At 58.3% G+C, this 20,567-nt stretch overlaps 6 protein-coding genes across 6 annotated transcripts; 4 read left to right on the forward strand and 2 right to left on the reverse strand.

Moving 5' to 3' along the window:
* Positions 1–212: 212 nt before the first annotated feature.
* BKCO1_1600054 (major facilitator superfamily) lies at positions 213–2,307 on the reverse strand (the record flags this gene model as incomplete). The annotated part of the gene is made up of 5 exons (XM_020271505.1): positions 213–321; positions 375–493; positions 568–675; positions 740–1,801; positions 1,927–2,307. 5 exons carry the CDS (start codon positions 2,305–2,307, stop codon positions 213–215), a joined length of 1,779 nt encoding a protein of 592 aa, XP_020131809.1.
* Positions 2,308–3,142: 835 nt separating this feature from the next.
* BKCO1_1600055 (alpha-ketoglutarate-dependent taurine dioxygenase) lies at positions 3,143–4,376 on the forward strand (the record flags this gene model as incomplete). The annotated part of the gene is made up of 3 exons (XM_020271506.1): positions 3,143–3,330; positions 3,378–3,577; positions 3,631–4,376. The coding sequence occupies 3 exons, from the start codon at positions 3,143–3,145 to the stop codon at positions 4,374–4,376; spliced, it is 1,134 nt and encodes a 377-aa protein (XP_020131864.1).
* A 504-nt stretch (positions 4,377–4,880) lies between these two features.
* BKCO1_1600056 (atp synthase subunit 5) lies at positions 4,881–5,900 on the forward strand (the record flags this gene model as incomplete). Its single annotated transcript, XM_020271507.1, has 4 exons — positions 4,881–5,057; positions 5,246–5,563; positions 5,630–5,719; positions 5,787–5,900. 4 exons carry the CDS (start codon positions 4,881–4,883, stop codon positions 5,898–5,900), a joined length of 699 nt encoding a protein of 232 aa, XP_020131863.1.
* Positions 5,901–6,679: 779 nt separating this feature from the next.
* Positions 6,680–8,613, reverse strand: BKCO1_1600057 (vacuolar atp synthase subunit b; the record flags this gene model as incomplete). The annotated part of the gene is made up of 8 exons (XM_020271508.1): positions 6,680–7,239; positions 7,294–7,568; positions 7,620–7,933; positions 7,988–8,149; positions 8,201–8,236; positions 8,285–8,304; positions 8,368–8,452; positions 8,512–8,613. The coding sequence occupies 8 exons, from the start codon at positions 8,611–8,613 to the stop codon at positions 6,680–6,682; spliced, it is 1,554 nt and encodes a 517-aa protein (XP_020131808.1).
* Positions 8,614–10,768: 2,155 nt separating this feature from the next.
* On the forward strand, positions 10,769–13,432 carry BKCO1_1600058 (uncharacterized protein; the record flags this gene model as incomplete). The annotated part of the gene is made up of 5 exons (XM_020271509.1): positions 10,769–11,054; positions 11,114–12,027; positions 12,075–12,371; positions 12,424–12,714; positions 12,770–13,432. 5 exons carry the CDS (start codon positions 10,769–10,771, stop codon positions 13,430–13,432), a joined length of 2,451 nt encoding a protein of 816 aa, XP_020131862.1.
* Positions 13,433–15,170: 1,738 nt separating this feature from the next.
* On the forward strand, positions 15,171–16,163 carry BKCO1_1600059 (zinc c2h2; the record flags this gene model as incomplete). Its single annotated transcript, XM_020271510.1, has 1 exon — positions 15,171–16,163. One exon carries the CDS (start codon positions 15,171–15,173, stop codon positions 16,161–16,163), a length of 993 nt encoding a protein of 330 aa, XP_020131861.1.
* Between the last annotated feature and the right edge of the window lie 4,404 nt (positions 16,164–20,567).

Raw genomic sequence — 20,567 nt, forward strand, 5'->3', positions numbered from 1 at the left:
GCCGAGCCAGAACCAGGTCGGCGCGGTATATTGATGTGTGTTCGTCGTTGTGTTTGATTTTCTCTTCTTTCGGTGCCGTTCACGGTGCAAACGATGGACACGTTGAGATGTGTTGTGAGAAGGTCAGTCTCCATGCCTGGATACCTGAACGAAAGAAAAGAAGATGTTGATTTGACGAGGCGCTGCCTACAAAAGAAATATGCAAGAGGTATCTAATGCGCGAAACGGAAGTCTAGGCGTTTGTTCCCTTTATCCCGGGTTGTGGCAAGGTAAATCTCCTTGTCGTCGTGGCTCATAGCATCCCACTTGGCTTCACGATCGCTGCGAATATTCCGTTAGCTTGCTCGCAGCAGGTGAAGGTTCGGGCCATTTACCGGTTGACATTCACGTAGAAATATTTTGTGCCGACAAACACAATGATGTTGAAGATGCAGAAGAATATCAGAACCTTGTTGCCGCGGAGGTATAGAGGCTTGTCATCCTCGCGGTAGATCTAAAGGTCATTCTATCAGCCAAGAGCTCTACGCCTGCTCGAAGGCAGCAAGAGAAAGACGCGATTGTGCTCACATTCGACCCGATGATATTGTCAGCTTGAGCGCACATGTTGTACAGAGCCGATGCCACTGTCCGAGTCCGCACTGTTCCTGCATTGCGGCTCGTATTTGCCACCAGGATCTACATCAAGCCATCAGCCATCAGCCATCATCCCCGAACGTTTCAAAGGGGCTAAAATACTCACCGCATGCACATAAGGAAACCCGACCAGGAACGCAATGAGCACGTAGCGCAGCCCCGCCGGCGCAGCCAAGGGCAGCGCAAGCAAGGCGAGCAGAAGCGGCAAGCTCCACAGCTGGCCTACGGTGGCCAGCAAGAAGCGCTCGTTGAGCTTCTCGGACAGCCAAGTCCAGAACAGGAGCTGGATGATGTACAGACACATGGGTGGCACGGCGAGCAGGTTGGTGTCGAAGGTGTCGAAGCCGATTTCGCGCAGCTGCAGCGTCAGGTACGCCGTCATGGGGTACTGAGGCACGAAGGCCGTCAGCCCGAGTAGGTACAGCGGCCACATGTGATAGTCGGCCAGGCACTCCCACAGCATCTGCGGCGTGATGGGCTGGCGGTTGTGCATGTCGCCCTTGGACGGGTCGTCGCGCAGCACGCGGTTGACCATGATCTTCTCTTGGCGTGGGGTGAACCATCCGTCTTCGCCGCGGAATGGGCTGGCCGTCTGGGTTGGTCCCGGCGGAAGGTAGTACCACGACAAGACGCCAATGACACCGGTGAGCAGGCCTTCGAGGAAGAAGAGCCATTGCCAGCCAGCGGCGCCGAAGAAGCCGCGCAGGCGGAGCAGCACGTAGGCGATGAAAGCGGAGGACATGTCGGTGGCCTTGGAGGAGACCCAGAACCAGGAGAGGCGGGTGGGCATTTCGGAGCTGGTGTACCAGTAGCTCAGGTAGAGGATCTGCTCGGGAACGAAGCCGCCTTCGAGAGCGCCAAGAAGACAGCGGGTGAGGAAGAACGACTTGCGGCCGGAGATGAAGGCTTGCATGCTGGCAATGACGCTCCAGGAGACCATCTGGAGCGGGATCCAATGGTCGGGGCCCATCCACTTGGAGATGAGCTGAGAGGGCAGCTCGGCGAGGAGGAAGCTGATGTAGAAGATGGTCTGGCCGTAGTTGTAGTCGTTGGTGGTGAGGCCCAAGTCATCGAGCATGTTGTCCGAGAGGGCCTGGACAATGTTCCCTCGGTCCAGCTGCAGTGCAAAGAACATGATACACACCCAGGCGCAGATTCGCTTATCGATCTGCAACCATCAGTGGGACAGATTCAGCCATTGCAGAAACAGTGATCCATTTTGCTTTCATGTACGTCGAGCGGAGCAACAACCGCCATGTCCCAAGTCCGCCTTTGCCCCAGTAGAAAACATACCTTGCGCACAACCCGCTGTTCCTCCTCGGGTTCCCACTCAAAGTCGGGGTCGTAGCGATGCATGCCCTCATAGCCCTCGACGGGGCGATAGTACTTGTCCAGCCCGGAAGTAGCAAATGTGGGGGCGGATTTCACCGCATTAACTGGGGCCTCCTCGAGCCAGCCGTCATTCTTCTTCGCATAGCCAATCTCGTCGAGCGTGGTGGGAGATGCCATGTCCTCGAACGCGCTCGCCTCTGCGGCAGCGAACGTGTACTGGGTTGACGACCAGGGAGACTGCTCGCTCCGCGTGCTGCCTGCGTACGGGCTGTTGCCTGCGGTGGCTATCCGCAGCCAAGACGGCTGCCGGCGGTGCTGGCGCCGGTCCTTGGAGAAGCCCATGATGGCGGCAGCGACAGGCAGGGCTCGGCAGAAAGCCAAAAAGACCGATACAGAAAGGGAGACAGAAAGAAAGAAGCCGAGAGAGGTTAGGGGAGGAGCGTGCTGGCCGGGGCGGAAGCTGCAGTCCAAGTAGTATGCTCAGCCAATGCGCGTCGTCACGCAAGCACGTCAGAAGAATGGGCCATGGTGAGCTCGAGCACCCTCGGCGATCTGTGTCTCGAGGGCCCGACTGGGGAGCATGGCCAGGTGCAGGGACCGGGACCAGGGCATTGCGTGATTTGGCCAGGGGCTGGCGTGCAACACCACGAATCCGCTGCGTATGCAGCGCTCGGCACGCCGCCTTGACCAACCAATGGCCGCATGCTGCGTTTCAGGATCAGGGATACCCACCGAAATGTTACCGACTGATTTACTCAGCCTGACGCCCGAATCCGCCTTGCTGATTGGTGCGCCGGCGCGGCTGAGCAGCGTCAAAAACCACCCCTACGCACGCCGCTCCCGTCCAGGTCACTGATACTCGTTAGTTACAGCAGTATCGCATCCGCCCAATCGAAAGCCTATCATGACGGAAACCCCATCGGCATGGTGCGATCGCAAATCCGCCTGATTGGCAGCGTCCGCCGGGCCCTGCCTCGAATGCTTCGTCCACGAGCCATCTCATGAGACGCCCCAAGCCACCCCGCTTTCTGCAGCGTCGCTCTTTTCGTCGGTGTCGGCCGACGAGGCTTTGCCACCCTTGGTTGCGCGATATACTTAAGCTGCCGAGTCCCCTCGCTGCCCGTGATGACAACTTCTCGAGCTCCCGAGTCAAAGCTTACCTTGACCTCGCTCAAACATGGCTCCCGTCGCAGTTGAACAGCAGCAGCCAGTGCTTCCTCCGGCTCCCGTGCGGGGTCCGTTGGACTACAAGGTCGCTTTCAACTATGGGCCAAGGTCGTATAAGAAAGAAAGTGAGGAGAAGGGCAGTGAGAAGCATCCGCCGGCCAAGTACCCGCACTATCTGCCAACCTGGAGCCCTAAGACGTAAGTGACACGCTGCGTTTTAACCACGGTCCGCTAATGCTCGACAGATACCCGCCTCTTGAGCCCTTCGAGCACTGTGAGCACGGCAAAGATGCTGACCCTTCACTCTCACACCTCTTCGCCACTGGCCAGCACAAGCCCGTGGCACCCAAGATTGGCTCCGAAGTGACGGGTGTGCAACTGAGCAAGCTCTCCGACAAGGCCAAGGACGAGCTGGCGCTCTTCGTTGCTCAAAGGAAGGTAGTCGGTAAGAGGCCTCGCAGGTGCTCATTCCAGATGTACGAGCTGACAGTAGTACAGCGTTCCGTGACCAGGACTTTGCCGACTTGCCCATCCAAGAGGCATTGGATATCGGTGGCTACTTTGGAAGGCACCACATGCACGTTTCGAGCGGTGCTCCCGAGGGGTACCCGGAGATCCATCTCGTGCACCGCAGTGCCGACGAGACCACTGCCAAAGATTATTTCCAAGAGAGGACAAACTCCATCACATGGCACTCGGACGTCACCTTCGAGGCCCAGCCCCCAGGCACAACTTTCTTGTATGTTCTGGACGGGCCCGAAGCGGGAGGTGACACTCTCTTCGCAAGCATGGTGGAAGCGTACAACCGTCTGTCTCCCGAGTTTCAGAAGAGGCTGCACGGTCTCAAGGCCATCCACTCTGGATTCGAGCAGGCTGAGGCCAGTGCCGCGCGCGGCGGCGTCGTCCGCCGCACGCCTGTTGCCCACGAACACCCCCTCGTCCGGACGCACCCCGTCACTGGCGAGAAGGCTCTCTTCCTCAACGCACAGTTCACGCGTCGCATCGTCGGCTTGAAGAAGGAGGAGAGTGACATGTTGCTGAAGTTTTTGTTCGACCACGTTGCCGCTGGCGCTGATTTCCAGGCCCGTCTCAAATGGGAGCCCGGCACTGTGGTTGTCTGGGACAACCGCGTCACTGCTCACACTGCCATCTTGGACTGGGACGATGGACACCGACGCCATCTCGCTCGCATCACGCCTCAGGCGGAGCGCCCTTATGAGACACCGTTCGAGGAGAAGAAATAGATGTCGCAAAAAGCAGCCAGCCGAGACGAATGTCTGGCGCTTGGATTCGGCGCTGGAGAGTGTAGAAGCTGTGTATTGATGACAGGCTGTACCGTGCCTGCAACGCGTCTAATGATGATATGACTCTTGCAAGATTGCCTGATATGTCGAAAGCCTCAGTGAAATGCACCATGTTGACAACTTCTGGCGGTAAAATCGGCGTGGAAACAAGAGCGTGTATGTCCCCGTCATCTGATAATGCGCGCAGCGTGGTGGCAGCGTGGTTGCAGTCACGCGGCGCAGCTGCGAGCGGACGGCGGTGAGATGGTCATGGAGCGGGAGCAGAGTTGAGGGCGGGTTGCGGGTTGGGCCGGGCGACTCTTTTGGCGCCCGCACGCCAAGGCCGGCAATGCTAAGTCATCAGCCTTTTCGCCGGCATTCGCACCTCCATCGGAGCCCTTGCAAACAGCAGCAAACCACCGCCAACCCCAACCGACCCCATCTCCGCTCCGCAGGTCCGCCATCATGTTCTCCGCCCGGGCTCTCTCTCGCGCTGCGCGTACCGCCGCTCCCCGCGTCGCGCGCCCTGCTGTCGCCCCTCGTGCCGTCGCTGCGAGGAGCTACGCCCAAGCTGCCGACACCAAGACCGTCAAGCCGCCCGTCGCCCTGTACGGCGTTGATGGCACCTACGCCAACGCTCTGGTACGTCTCCCGCGTCCCACCCGAGTCAATTGCGAGGAATTGGCCACCCGCCGAGATGACCCGGCCAAGAATTGCCATGGTGGAGCTGGTTGAGGGAATGCAGGAAAATCACGTCGGCGCAGAGCACGGGAAGGCACACTGGTCCAAGATTGCACCTCGCTGACGGGCCATCATCGCAAAACCAACAGTACATCGCCGCCGCCAAGAGCTCCACCCTCGACCCCGTCGCCAAGGCCCTCGACAACCTGGCCAACGTCTTCAAGAAGGACGAGAAGCTCACCGCGGTCCTGGGCGCCCCGACCCTGACTGTATCCGACAAGAAGCAGATCGTCGCCGAGCTGTCCAAGATCGTCGGTTCTGCGGACAAGGACGGCGTCGTCAAGAACTTCCTCGAGACTCTTGCCGAGAACAACAGGCTCGGCCTGCTCCAACCCATCACCGAGAAGTTCGCCCAGCTCATGAGCGCCTCCCGCGGCGAGGTCGAGCTCAACATCACCAGCGCTCAGGTACACATCCGGATGAACGGCTAGGACGTGGTCAACGTAGAAATAATGGCTGACTCGGGCTTGCAGCCTCTTGACAACAAGGTCCTCAACCGCCTCGAGGCCGCCGTCTCCAAGTCCCCCTACGCCCAGGGCAAGAAGCTCAAGGTCGTCCCCAAGGTGCGTCGGCCTCCCGCAACGAAAACCACTCTTCCTTGCCCTCTGAAAACTAATCCCCAACGTGTAGGTCAACCCGGACATTCGCGGCGGTCTCGTCGTCGAGATTGGCGACAGGACCATCGACCTTAGCGTGTCCGCCAAGCTGGCCCGCATGAACAAGCTCCTCAGCGACCAGCTGTAAATAATATCTCTCTCTGTCTCCCGCACTCTGCAATACACCCCTCCGCCCTCCTCTCCGATGTCGCAGGATGGAACGCGATTTTCGAAAAGAGACATAAGAAAAGACGGACCCCCCATCTTGTATACCTATTTAGCTAGGTTGTGAACGTAGCTGAGAGATCTCGTTTGCCACAATGCGTCCCTTTTCTGCCGTTCAGAAGCGTAGAATCGGAGCTTTCCAGTGTCTTTCACCGATGCCGGATGTGTGACGATAAATGCTACCCAGTCCCATCACGTGCTGTGAGAGAGTTTGGCTTCCTCTCGAACCTCTTCATTAGAGGTTCGCTTTCCACTAGATCAGTGGGCAGCCAGAGCCTACGTCTGGATGCCTTTGTATACTTTTAAAGCGTCCAGATGGTGGGCCTCAACTACACATGTAGAGGCCATAGTGTCTCTCACGGACGCAGAAGGGCACGATCTTCTGTTACGCACTGTCATTATACTACGAGATATGTCTGGGTGCCGTCGAAATCTGTAAAGCGGCAGGTGAATGACGTCAATGTGTAGTCGAGAAATGTCATTCTACACCATTGCGCCATCCACCGTGTTAGGAGCACGATTTTGCACCTGAGATGAAATGCAATGATGCATGTTTTGTTAACTTCTATCAAATATCAACAGTCGTTTCAAGCGGGAGCTACCGCTCTGTTCAAACAAGAAAAAGAAATGCATAAACCAGCCGTACTCTACACATCAAATTGTTTACTCTCCGTCACTCCCGACAGTTCCAACCCTCAGGATCTACACATCAACCAGGTTGCCCTCACCTCCCTGCTGCTGCTGCTGCTGCTGCTCTTCAGCCCCAGCCTCGTTATCCCTAGTGTCCTTGTTGCCGCGGCGCTGCTTCCTCTCCTCGGCGCGACGCTGGTAAAACTCGTCGAGAACCTTGGCCGGGATACGGTTGAGCAGATCCTTAGGGAAAATACGGAGCAGCGACCAAGCCAGATCGAGGGACTCGAAGATGGTGCGCGACTCATAGGGCGACTGAGAGATGAAAGTCCTCTCAAACTTGTCGAGGAACTCAAGGGACAGCTTATCCTCAGACGACAGAGCTTCCTCACCGACAACTGCCTTCATGGCCGCAGCATCACGACCAATGGCGTACTTGGCGTACATTTGGTTGGAAACATCACCATGATCCTTGCGAGTGTGCTTCTCGCCGATAGCAGACTTCATGAGACGCGACAGGGAGGGCAGAACGTTGATCGGCGGGTAGATACCCTTGTTGTCTAGTTGACGGTCAACGAAGATCTGGCCCTCCGTAATGTAGCCAGTCAGATCGGGGATGGGGTGGGTGATATCTGGGACGCGCATGGTCAGCCTTTCGTTCAACTTCAGTGTTGTGATGCACTAACCATCGTTGGGCATGGTAAGAATGGGGATCTGGGTGATGGAGCCGTTCCTGCCCTCGACACGTCCAGCACGCTCATAGATGGTGGACAAATCCGTGTACATGTAACCGGGGTAACCGCGACGACCAGGAACTTCTTCACGGGCGGCTGAAACCTCACGCAGCGCGTCACAGTATGAGGAAAGATCGGTCAAGATAACCAGGACGTGCTTCTCGAGCTGGTAGGCGTAGTATTCGGCAGTGGTAAGAGCCAGACGAGGCGTGATGATACGCTCGATACTGTCATCGGTCAGCATCGCTCACACAGCGGTTCATCCACTCCAGACTTACGTGGGGTCGTTAGCCAAGTTCAGGAAGAGCGTGACACGCTCCATGCTGCCGTTCTCCTCGAAGTCGCGAGTGAAAAAGCGGCTGGTCTCCAAGTTCACACCCATAGCGCCGAAAACGATAGAGAAGTTGTCCTCGTGATCATCGTGGATGCCCTTTGTCGGCTTGACCAAACTAGCCTGTCTGCAAATCTGTGCGGCGATTTCGTTGTGGGGAAGACCGGCGGCGGAGAAAATGGGAATCTTCTGTCCACGAGCAATGGAGTTCATGGTGTCGATGGCGGAGATACCGGTCGAAATCATCTCTTCGGGGTAGACCTGTTTTGTCCGGTCAGCACCGGCCTCTGGGGAGTACAGTCATGGGGCACATACACGGGAGTAGGGGTTGATGGGACTACCGTTGATGTCAAGGTAGTCCTCGGCCAGCACCTTAGGGCCCTTGTCGATGGCGCGACCCGAACCATCGAAAATACGACCCAGCATGTCCTCAGAAACGCCGAGCTTCAAACTGTGTCCGGAGAACTCGACTTTGGTCTACGCTAATCAGTCGCGGTATCGTGCTGGATGGCTGGGAGGTGCGCCTACCTTCTTGACATCGATGCCAGACGTGCCCTCGAAGACCTTCACTTTGTTAGCAATGCGGTTGACGAGCAGGCTCTAACTGCATACCTGGACGACGGCGCGGTTGCCTGTGGGAACAAACAATCAGCGAGTGCTCTTCCATCTGCGTGGGGTTGAGTCTTGAGTCCTACCTCTAGCTTCCAGAACCTGGCCAGACCGCTCAGTGCCATCCGGCAGCGTCAGAGCGACGATCTCGTTGTACTTCGGGAACTTGACCTGTGTTCCCCGCGTATGAGCTGCAGGCCCAAGCAGAATATAAGACGGTGGGAACAGACATTCTCGAGGATGACCAATGGACCGTTGACACCGCCGATGGTGTTGTAACGAATCCTAGGCTTGACCGACATCATGCGGGGATCGACCGGAGCGGGCGCCATGGCTGCTGGTGGAGGAGAGGGAGAAGTTGCAGGGTATCTGGAGCTGCGGAGGTCTGGAGAGGTCGGTCGGGGACGCAGACGGCCTGCGATCGGAGCTGGGGTGTGGAGGCGGACGTGCTATGCAGCTTGGCAGCTCGAGGTTGGGTTGGAGGTCCAGGTGACGCGCACAGGGCAGCGGTCTGGGATTAACGAAGCCCCGCGATAGGCGCCCGAACCGTCAGGCCGCAACCGCTGGGGGTGCAGGAGACAGTCCGCGCGGCCACATGTGCGGAAGTGCCCTTCTGCATCTCTGGCGGCTGCACAGATAGCCGTCTAGCACCAGCCTTTACGAGCCAGTTTGCTTGCTTGCTATAGCGACGTAGTCAGCAGTGTCAAATCTTCTCGTCCGGACGTGCTTGCGACCACTCATTTGATTCGTGCACTCCCGTCCTAAGCAAAAGCCCCAGCTGCCGTTCTATTTGTATATGTCGTCTCGTGATGTTAAACGAGCAGACCTCGCGAGGGCGGTAATGCTGTCACAACTGTAGCCAAGCTCCATACAGCGTTCCGTCTAACCAGTGATCTTCTTTGCTTTGTCGCAGAGTTAGTTTGATGAATGGCAAATACCAATCCTCTACTTCCACATACACACACGTACACACATAGGGCAGGACCAAATTGAGCTCACTACACACGACCCCTATGACACCCTGCTCGGCGGGAACATGTCAATTTCACACGGCTAGCCGCTCCTCGTGGAGTTGCGCGAGCGGAAAGAAGACATAACGGGCAGTGGGACGGACAGCAGTACCTCTACAGCAATCCATTCCCTAGAGCGTTGAGGCGTGGAAGAGCCATGGTTCAACGAGGTGTCAAAGCAGACGTGACAGGTTGCTGTGAGGTGATAGTAGCAAATCCCGTGTACTTCTGTCTTCGGGCGTCCGGTCCCAAAGTCGGCACAAGCCTAGTGTGTGCAGGGTCCCGTCATTGTAGGCAGAGCAGGATGACAAAGGAGCAGGAATCAATGCCCCCCTCATCGTCCGCCTAAGAATGCGGTGCTGCCCACGGCGGATTTTGGGGGTTTCCGACATGGTGTCCGGTGCCATGCAAGGAGCAGGAAGAGCCGAGAGGTCGAGAGTTGTGCTCAGGTTGGCACCCGTTGGGTTGGACCAGTATCGTGCGCCGGGGGATTCTTGGCGTGTTGGCGTTGGGGCAATCACCTCCGTACGACGCAACAAAGAGGACACCAAGACACGCGGCACACCGACCCCAAGCGCGGATGCAGCCACACTCCCTGTAGAAGTGCCGCGGAGTACGCTGCGCGTCTGGCGGGCGAGGAGCGGGAAGCACATGGCTGGCGCGAAGCTTAAGCAGGGCTCGGAGAAACCTTCTCGGCGCTAATCCGCTAAGCCGCCTTGGGGGCGACCGCGACCGCCCCAGGACTGCTGCCAACGTTCGACACCACAACGTCGACCAGCCCATCATCTCCCCGACCGCATCGTCCCCAAACCGGCTCCTGCGACCCCCCCGGACCGCCTTGATATGGCGTCGCTGTCCCTTATCACTCTGTGATCCGGCACCTCGCATCCATTGCGCTCTGCAATCACGCTCGTTCGTGCCCTGCGCGCGCCCAACCTCCCGTCTGCGCATGCGCGCCTCCCGACGTGTTGTCCGCCTGCAACGTCCTCACAAACCCCGAGAATAGCATCAGCGACGTCCGCCCGCGCGTCGCTAGCTGTTGCGCATTGGGGTCCATTTCAGCAGTCACCTGGTGACTCCGATCGCAAGTCAGCCCCGGCACTTGCCGCTGCGCCGTGATACCCTGACACTACCCACGACACCACTTTCGGCGGTAAAGACACGCCCTCGCCCACCGACACGCGCCCCTAGTTGCCTCACTCTGCGTGCGTTGTTGTCAGTCGTGCGTCGCGCCGCCATACCCCACACCCCGGACCCACTCTACTTCACGCGACCGCTATCACATACGTGGATACCGTCTTGGTCAGCGTGAGAACAGGCCCATCGTGCCTCTATCGCCAACTCTTCTGCAAAGCGCGCGCTTCTCTCGCGCAGGTTCCGAGACAAGGCTTCCTGTGGAAAGGCCCCGTTCCGGTTGGGAGCTCGCTCTCCTGGGGCCACGGGAGACAGATCGCTGCCAGTCGATCTGTAATTCAAGATGATGGCTAGCGCATATCCTCATCATCCTGGTGGTATCCAGCAGCCTGGCATCCCACATGGTCACCCCATGGGTCCTGGGCCAGGACCGAATCCTGGTCAGCCTATGGGAGGACAGCCAATGCAAATGCATCCGGGAGTCTCTGGTCCGAATGGACCTCATGTCTCTCAAGCTGGGCCGATGATGGGCATGCAGCCAGGCATGGGCGGTCCGGGTCCGAGTGCACACGCGCTCTCGCACCTTACTCCCCAAGCCCATATGTTCCAACAGCAGCAGCAACAAATGTGTAAGTCCCGTCCTCAATCGCTTCCAACTTGCTTCGTGTACTGATCCTGAAGGACTCAGTCGCGCAAAACCCCGCCCTTGCCATGCAGGCCCAACAGCGCCAGGCAATGCTGCGTCAGCAGCAGCAGCACCAGCAGATGATGCAACAGCAGCAGCAACAACAACAGAATGGAATGATGGGGTTCCCGCATGGTGGAAACCAGGGAATGACCCCTCAGCAAATGGCTGCAATGCAGGGCAACCCGCAGGGGCTCCAAGTCAACCTGCCGCCGCATATACGCGCACAACTTAGTCAAAACCAAATGCAGCAACAGCAGCATGCTGCGCAACAGCAGGCTCAGCAACAGGCTCAGCAGCAGCAGCTCATGGCTCAGCACCACACGGCCATGCAGCATGCCGCTTCGCAACAGAGCAACCCTGGTCAAGGCGGGCCGCAGAATCAGCAGCCGCCGCCAGGGCAGCCGGGGCAGATGAGGCCTCAACCTCCGGGGATGCCGCCTGGACATGAAGCGCATTCCTCTCCTGCACCGCCTAGCCAACATCATACACCGCAGCAGACCCAATCACAGCCCCATCCGCCACCGGCGCAGGCACCGACTCCTGTACAGCAGGGCCCGCCGCCACCAGGTCCGCCTCCTCCGCAACAGCCGCAACCGCAGCCGCCGCAACAACAACCACCCCAGCCACCACAGCCGCAGCAGCAGCAGCAACAACAACAACAGCAACAGCAGCAGCAGCAGCAGCAGCAGCAGCAGCAACCGCAACAGCAACAGCAACCGCCTCAAAATTCGCAACAGGCAATGCAGCAGCAGCAACAGCAACGCCAGCAAATGGCTGCTCAGCAGCAGATGATGCAACAGCGGGCCCAGGCTCAAGCTCAGGCGGCTCAGGTTCATGCTCAAGCGCAGAACAGGATGTATGGCATTACTATCCTCAAGCTGCTCAGTCTGGCAGACAATCTCAGCCGTTTCTCCGTAAGTACCACCGTGTGTGCTCTTGCTTCTCAACTGACAATGCCAAGGCGGATCGGCAGCAAAACGACATTACTCATTGGAAATCGTTTGTCGCGCGTTTCTTCTCTGAAGATGGTATCTTCAAGCAGACGTTGCTAGATTACGCACCTCAAGCCCAGAAGTCCAAGAACTTTGAAATCTGCAACCCTGCATTGCCTCGTTATTACTTCACGCAATTCCAAAGCGGTGTTCAGAACATACAGCTCACCATGGACGGCATTACTGAGAAAGAGTTTGGAAACAACTGTCATTACGTGGAAAGTAACCGGGCGAAGTTCATCTACTGGTTCAAGAACGGGACTCAGGTCAGTTGGTGTTGCGTATACCCGTCTTGAACAACGGCTAATCAACGTACAGCTGGTGCAAAATGGAAAGCTCAGCGCGATGTTTGATCGCGAGGACAAGATCAACCTTCTCATCTTTGAGACGCACGATCACCAGCAGTATCTGCCGCGGAATTCTTTGGAAGGCCTTTTCCAGCTGAGATCGCCCCAGCAAAACATGTCGCCCAAGATGAGCAAGAAGAATCCTCCCAACCAGAGGAATCCACGCATGCAAAATGCCGAGCCTACAATGCTTTTCTCGGAGCTTCCGGAAGCACCGGTGTCAACCTGGGGTGTCACAAACCCGGTGCTCCAGTTCCTCGAGGTAGGTAGGGCTAGTGCTGGTGCAGCCATGGACCTTGGAGCTGATCCGTCGGCAGGTTGGCGAGACACTTTCGAACATGCAGGAACTGTTCGCTCACTACCACGCGAACCCGGGCCATACTCCTTCTCAGGCTATGAATAGCCTGGTTGCCAACCTCAACATCCAGCAGCAGAACCAGGGAGGCATGGCCCCGGGTAATCCAATGCAGCCAAATCAGCACCAACAGGGGCCACCACCACAGCAGCAAGGCGTACCGGGTCAGCCCCAGATCAACCTCCCGCCCGGGGTGCCTACACCGAACAGTGCACCAGGAGCCAGGACACCACAGAACATGGCCGTCGGAAATCCCAACGTCCAACCGCACCCTCCCAACCCACAGTTCATGTCTCCGCACATAGCCAACCTTCAGCAGTTCCCTGGCGGCCTGAATCCTGCGGTCAACGGGTCCCCGCACCTCGTCGGTCAGACTCATACGCCCTCGCCGGCGCAAGCACACATGCAAACGCCCAGCCTTGTGGCTCAGCACAGCCAGCAAGGCAACAACAGCGCAGGAGCGAGTGCCAACACTAGTCCTAATGTGAGTAACAAGCGACGACGCAGCACAGTCAAGGGTGGTGTTGATGCCGACGATGGTCCTGACGGAGCACCAACGGCAAAGGTTAAGCCAAGCCCCAGAATGCCGAACAACAACAAGCGAATCAAAGGCAACCCTGGTTGAGGAATACAGCAGGGATGATGACGATGCCAGCGTCTTAATGGGCTCGACCGAGACGATGTGACGATTATGGATTCGGAAGAACGGAGTTAGAGTGCAAAGAGGGGCGGCTTCGACGTGAACAGCGGAGGCGATGCTGTTTTTCCAGGCCGGCCTTGATACCTTATACCCCCAAGCCTGCAGCCCGAGGCATCGACACGCGGTGAAGCGGCTGCTCTGGGCGGTCTGGAGTTGTTGCCTGCTAGGCTCATGTTCCTTGTTCATCTTGGGTACAGTAGGAAAGGATTATCTCATGCTTTTCGGCGAGACGGTGGGGGAGGGATGGCGCTGTTTGTTGCGCATAACCGGTTGTCCGCGGGCGTTTTGTTGTGCACATGGGTCTGTTCTGATTTCGATAAAGCTCTCCAAGTTCTTCCGTCAGCGCGGCGTTAGTCCGATCATCATACTCTCGAGTCTCTTTCCGCGGCTCTCTTTTTGCTCTGCCGGTTGGTTGCCTGTTGGAGCAAAGGGTCGCATATTCCCGCTTAGTCCTGCAAACCACTGCGTCTTGTTTCACTGGCGGAGGTTTTGACAGTTTCATGGTCTGCTCTGTCGCGCAAATGCTCTTTCTAATGCTTCGCTACTGCATATCATCGTTCAAGCTTGTGGCTGTTGCCGCCCTTGGTTCTTTTACGCACGCCCTACAAAGGTCATTCGGATGTTTTTCATACATAATCGCACGCGGGAGCGGGGACACGCACGTGGTGGGGAGGTTCTCTGTACATTACCTGACGGTCTCTATTGAGTTGCATAGTGAGCAGCGGCACTGGCTTGGCCGTTGGTACAAAGTTATGATGACAAGTTTCCGAGTCGATCCCTGTTCTTGCTTCGACGACGAGTGAAGGTGCTGGTGGCACTGCATCGCCATGACCACGCCGTGTGGCTGTCAGCGTGGTGTCACCTGCAATGGCCGAGGGGCAGTCCAAAGAACGGATGTGCGTTCCTGACGGCCGCCGCCAAACATGTCCAATTGGGACCGGTCAGGGTCGGCGGGAACGACGGTCGTCTCCACAGCGCGGGCTCACGGCTCGCGAAAGAAGTAGGGACTCGGGCAATCAGGTGTTGGGGTGCGAGAGAAACCCCACACGCCGGGCCTCGCGGAGCCGAAGCTGTCACCGACATTTCGCATCCGGCGGCGCGCGACTCTCGCCCCTGATAAGGAGAGGCGGATGCAGAGCGGGAGCCACGGCATGGAGAGGGGCTGCGATAGCTGCACCTTGGGGACGGGCGACGCTGCTCGATGGCGCAGGTCTGGGCGGGCTGTGATTCATCAAGACCCATGCGCGCGATCGTCAGAAGCGGGGAAAAGCAGCGCGTCCCCAAGCGGGCTGTCAAACCAACGGCACCGCTCTCCCCAGCAGGCCGGTCGCAGAGCCGCATTGCCTCCCAGTCCCGCGTCACGGCCGACTCCCACTCGCTGGCGGCCGCACCATGTGAAGGCGGTATAAAAGCAGACTCGCGGAGTGTCCGTTCCCGGCCATAAATCCCCCCCCGTCGCTCCAGCGCGCCGCCAGCACCGCCGTCCGCGACGCAGCCAGCCGACTTTGTGGCAGACGGCACCGCCGCAGATCGTCGCAGTCCTCCACCAGCAAACTCCCGCGCCGCCCTGGGGAAGGATTCAGGCGGTCGCCGAAACAAGTAAGCACTCCCGCCCCGATTCGCCCGGCGACATAAGGCTGAGAGGACACAAACAGTGAGCTACATGTTCAGCAGCCCCGCTTCCAGCGGCACGGTGGGATCCAGCGCCGCATCAGCCTCGTCGCAAAGCCGCCGCCGATCCGACGCGCAGCACCGCGGACCGTCGCTGGATGCCTATCTGCAGGACGATGCGCGGTCGTACCGGCCCCCAATCGACGCCTGGCAGGAGGGCAGCGCCGGATTCACGGAGCGCATCGCTACCAATTACTCCTTGCCGCAGCCTTCCCACAACGAACCGCTCCTGGGCTTCGCCGCCTCAGCCGGCGAAGTCGACCACCAATACCCGTACGCCACCTCCATCACGCTCAGCAAGAGCTCCATGGCGCCGTCGCAGGCACCGCCCCCGCCGCAGGTCCACAACCGCGCCCCGTCGACCGTCGCCTCGGCCTCGGCCTACTCGTCGTCGCGCGCCGGCGGCCCGCCCTCGCTCATCCACGACGACCGCACCTCGTGCGCCGAGTCGTCGTCGGTCGACACCGAGTACGGCAAGATCGTGCAGGGCGTGCGCCTGCTGGAGCCCGACGCCGACGGCGTGCTGGTGCAGCCGCCGCCCGCGACGACGCCCGTGTACGAGTGCACCTTCCACTTCCTCGCCTGCCGCTTCTGGACCCGCGACGAGGCCGACTGGCGGCTGCACAACCTCTGCCACTTCCACGGCAACCCCCCGCCGCGCTCCGTGACGTGCCCGCTCTGCGACCAGTGGGGCTTCGACGGCGCCGACGGCGCCGCGGCGTGGGACGCGCGGATGAGCCACCTCGCCGCCCACGTCCGCATGGGCGCCACCCTCGCCACGTCGCGGCCGGACTTCAAGCTGTTCCGCTACCTGTGGCAGAAGCGCATCATCGACGACGCCGAGTACAAGGAGCTGAACGGCCGCGGCAGCTTGTCCCCGCCGCGCTCTGGGCTCATGGCCGGCCCCTCCCACACGACCGAGGGTCCCAGCTATGATGAGCGGCGACGACGAATCCCGCACTATCCTCGACCGAGAGGGTACTGATTGAGCGAAGCCGGACGTGACGCGACGCGACGCGACTTTCGGACCTGTTTCTTTTTCTTGTTCTCATGCTGTGTGGTTCAGCATTCCTCATCTCGCGACGGCCGCAGTACTCTTTTGGAAGGGGGGAAAGAGACATGGCAACGATACCCAAACTGTCAGAGCCCAAAGCATTTCTACGGGCTCATCGTTTTTCTCTTGGATCTGTTCAGCGAAAAGTCTGGGCGAAAAAAATCGTATAGTGGCCGTTGGAAACGAAAGCGTCGGCGTTCTTTTTGTTCTGGCGTTAAAGTTTTGGGCAAAGCCCATCTGATGAAGGGGCACGGAAACAGCAACCGATGAACCGACATCGACCCGGTGTTCCCTCCGCCCTATTTTATTATTTTTTTTCCTTCTATGCACGTTCCAAGCTCATCATCATCATCATCATCACGTTTCCAATTTTTTTTCCCTGGGATGCCACAATGCGGTGGTGGCAGTCTTCAACCAACAAGCGAGAGAAGAGACAACCCTGAGGCGCGACGACGATCACGCCAAGCTTCATGCAATCAATATACGTCATACCCCCCCATCTCCACAACGCGTACTTCACGTTTGCCACCAAAAATGGTAGTAATCTAGTAGCATAAGAATCTGCATGATCCTACAAAAGAATGCCATGCAGTACAGAAAGGGTAATGTGGGGACCCCTTGTCTTGCCATACTTGCAAGGTGCGAGGTTCTCCATCCCTACGAGCTTTTGCGACGTATCCGTATCGAAGAGGGCGTATTCGTGTTTTTTTTTTCTCTCACTTGCGGTGGCTCGCACCTTGTTACGGAGCTCGGTGCGGTGGCGTTTCAATAATTGAAGGTAAGGGCCATCCTGCCTCCTTCCCCCTGTTCTCCGATTTTGTGGCGTGTCAAGCAAAATTTCATTGAACTGCGCCACCACCTGCTGTGCTTGATCTCTATTTTTTTTTTTTTTGCTGCCATCGCGAGAGAAGAAACGCACAAAGACCGAAGGCCTAGATTAGACAACAGCCCATTTTTGCATGCCGAAGGTAGCCGCGGTGGTGGTGGGGGGAATCGGCCCTCTTTTTTTATGCTTTTGTGGCGTAGGCTTCGCATTGCTTCTCGCCGCAATAATAAAAGGGCATGTGTCATCACCGACGAGTAGTGGGTCCTCATACTGTTGGCCATCCTGGTGTGCCTTTTGCGCAGTGGGCTGGTGCCTGTCAGACAACTGCACCCGGGAAGGTAGGTGCTTCTTCAACTTCGGACGTCTGAATGAATCAGAACGTGACCGCCGCCCGGGGGCGGGTGAGGCGGGGGGTAAGGAAGGGTGCTATTCCACCCAACACTATCTGCAAATAGTAAAGGGCGTGTGAGCTGCACGGAAGCTCCGATGTTCGGCTCCGACCTTCTAACAACTTCACCGGGCTTCCTGTTTTCCTTCAATGAATAATTGAACAAGACAATCTGAGCTGCATTGTGATAATACAGCATCCCCTTCCGGCGAACAAGATATGCCAACTGCAGTCTGCGAGAGCTCTTGCGTCTGGTTGCCGCCCAGCTTCCATGCCTATTAGCGGTCTGGGAGGCGGGAGCGCCGTTTCATCATCGCCGAGATGAGAGCGTGCAAGGGCCGGTTAGCGGATCTTTTGCTGATGTTGGTGTTTGCCGGGGGCGAGAGTCCAGGCCTTTAGTTTTTATTTCCTGGAGGATCACCAAGCGTCGCACAAAGATCGGACGTCGCAATGACTAGTGCTGAGGGATGTGAATACTAATCGCCCACCAGCAGTGAGCTTCATCACACGGCTGTTGGCTGTAGCGGTTGATGGCGACAGTGAGGAGCAATTGCGGTGATATTCGGGTATTGAATAAGAGGATGCGGAGTGGGCTGTTTGGCAGCGCGGACAGACGGTTCTCAACTATCCTTGGGGGCAGGAGTAGTAACATCACGCTGTACCTGGGAACATGTATTAGCGGGTTGGCGATTGGCACACTTGCTGGCACGAATGGACCGTGAACAGCTGCAATGTCGACCTTCGTACGTCTGGACGACTCGCCTTCAGTAGGGGGTGGGGAACATTGTGCAAAGAATGATCCACAGGATGTCTCTAGTGTGTTGCCATTGGTGACAAGATGTTGTGATTGGCGAGGAGTAGGGTAGAGGGCGCGAAGTTCGAACGTCTGGACGACTCGAACTGGCAGTCGATCAGACAGCACTAAACTCCACAGCATCACCGTGCCATGGGTGAACAGACGATGATTTCGGAAGTAGGGAAAACAAGCATTGCCAGCCCTAATGATGTGTGCGGTAGGATTCAAGGGATGAAGTTCGAACGTCTGAACGAGTCGGTGATGCAAGTCATGGGCACCATAGGACCTGTAGCTAAACCATGTGGAGCGACGGCAACGGAACGCGGTAGATGGAGGCCCCGAAGGAATGGTTTAGCTGTGCGGCAAGGTGGATCAAGCAACGAAGTTCGAACGTCGGAATGAGTCGCATTGTCGACGTTTTGTCAACATTGCAGGTGCATTTCAGCCTCGTTGCGGCAGTGCTCCGGCAGGAGGCCCGACAGCAGGTGAGCAGGTGGCACCTGCGGCTGGCTGCATGCCGAAAGGCCCGGCGCAAATCATAGCTTTTGATGCTGCGCTGGGGCAACGACCGGGGCCCGCAATACAGGGTTCCCGACGGGTCGTCTGCATGTGAAGGGAGCCGATGGGGCTGCTGCCGAGTGCAAGTTCAGACGTCGGATCTGAGTCGCCGGGATGGCAGAGGCACTCGCAGCTTTGCACCCGCCAATGGTTGGCACGTACCCCAACCGCACCGATTGTTCGGAGAAGTAGCAGCAGTGGTCCTTCGAACGTCTGAACTGAATCGATCGTGGCGAAGCACGACGGCATGCCTCGGTACGGCGGCACAGTAGTGTCTGCGTTTCTCCGCGCAGCTAAGAAACAGCGGAGCGCGGCCCATTTCCGCCCTCGAAATCGTTTCCCGTTTTGGAAAGATTGCAGTACGCCCTGCTCGCGACCAACGCGTAAGGCCAGGAATGGCTCGAGGCCCGGAACCCTTGCTCTGGCCGGACTACCGGCGCTCGACTCTTGCCTCACCCGCAGCCTTCTCGAATCAGTGGCACGTACTGTGTAGACATGATTGACAGCGGTTTGTGAAAGCGCGGGTCACTCTCTCGTTTCGGACAGGCCCAGCGTAGGGGACATGAGTCGAACTTCGCAGCGAGTCGTCATTCCCAATTCGATGACCAATTTACGGTTGAATCGGCAGCAGCAGCTCGTGCGTTGAGGCATCTGCAGACGGCAGTGGGTGGAGCTGCAAAGCAGCGAGGCGGCGCCACCGTGCGGCATGTCTGGAGGAGCATGGCAACGCGAAGCGACAACTTCCAACGTCGCACTGAGTCGAATTGGAGCGGCTCTAGGTGGCGCCGCGTCACTAGCAGCTGCAAAGCACGGCTGATGGGCCCGTAGCCAGGTGGGTGCATGCCTCTGGCTTACTATTTCGTCTGGGCTTTCGTCGCCAGCCGCACAACTTCTGACGTCTGAGCACGATTCGTATTCGTCGTGGCGTGGCGGGCGTCACCTCTCCTGCTCCGCCCACGCCTCCTTGGGCCACCCCGTCACAGTCCGAGTCGTGGATCTCCCGAGTCGGCGAGAGGGAACACGCTCGAGGTTGTCTCGGCAGATGACGCCATCCCGCCGAGCGATCTGCCCAAAAGCGCCCCCTTCTGGCTGTGCAGTCGCTCGCTTGTTGGGAACGCAGCTTTCTGTCGCTGCATGGTGTCAAGAGCTTCTTACAGTAATAGCCGACATCTGCCTGTCGTTTTCCGGGCTCGAGTGGCGCTGGGCCGGCCAGCTCGGCGAAGGATCGAAACGAGCATGTCGGGGGGCGCCCGGGGCGGGAGTGGATGCGTGGTACGTGGTAGCGCAGGGCGTGAAATGATTCAGGGAGCGTGCTCCAGACGTCGGTGATTGAGTCGTTGTGCGGTGGTAATGGACGACAGCGGGCCCATGACTCAACGTCGTCCTTGCTCTTCCTCTGCGTTTCTTTTTTTTCTGCTTGGCCGGGGCACGCTGGCGGCAGGCGACGTCAGTGCCAACCGGCGTGGGCTCTCCTTGGGCAGCAGCTGCGAGGTTCAACGTCTGGACATGATTCGAAGCGCGGGTAAGGGGAGCTAGAGGCATTGCGCCTGAGTCGCCGGCCTCCCTCTTTATGTCCGCATCGGACATGAGCCAAATCCGACGACACTCGTCCTTGGGCGCTTCCTTCATTCACCGCTTTGGCGGCTGGCTTCGCGATGGTGCTGGACGGCGTCGCGGCGGCGCGGCGGCGCGGTTGCAGGCCGACCACCTGCGCCATGAGCAGCAGCAGCAGCGGCGGGTGCAGCATCCGAAGGTTGGCCCTGGGCA

This window comes from Diplodia corticola (genome assembly GCF_001883845.1).
Source record: "Diplodia corticola strain CBS 112549 chromosome Unknown scaffold16, whole genome shotgun sequence".
Taxonomy (NCBI): domain Eukaryota; kingdom Fungi; phylum Ascomycota; class Dothideomycetes; order Botryosphaeriales; family Botryosphaeriaceae; genus Diplodia; species Diplodia corticola.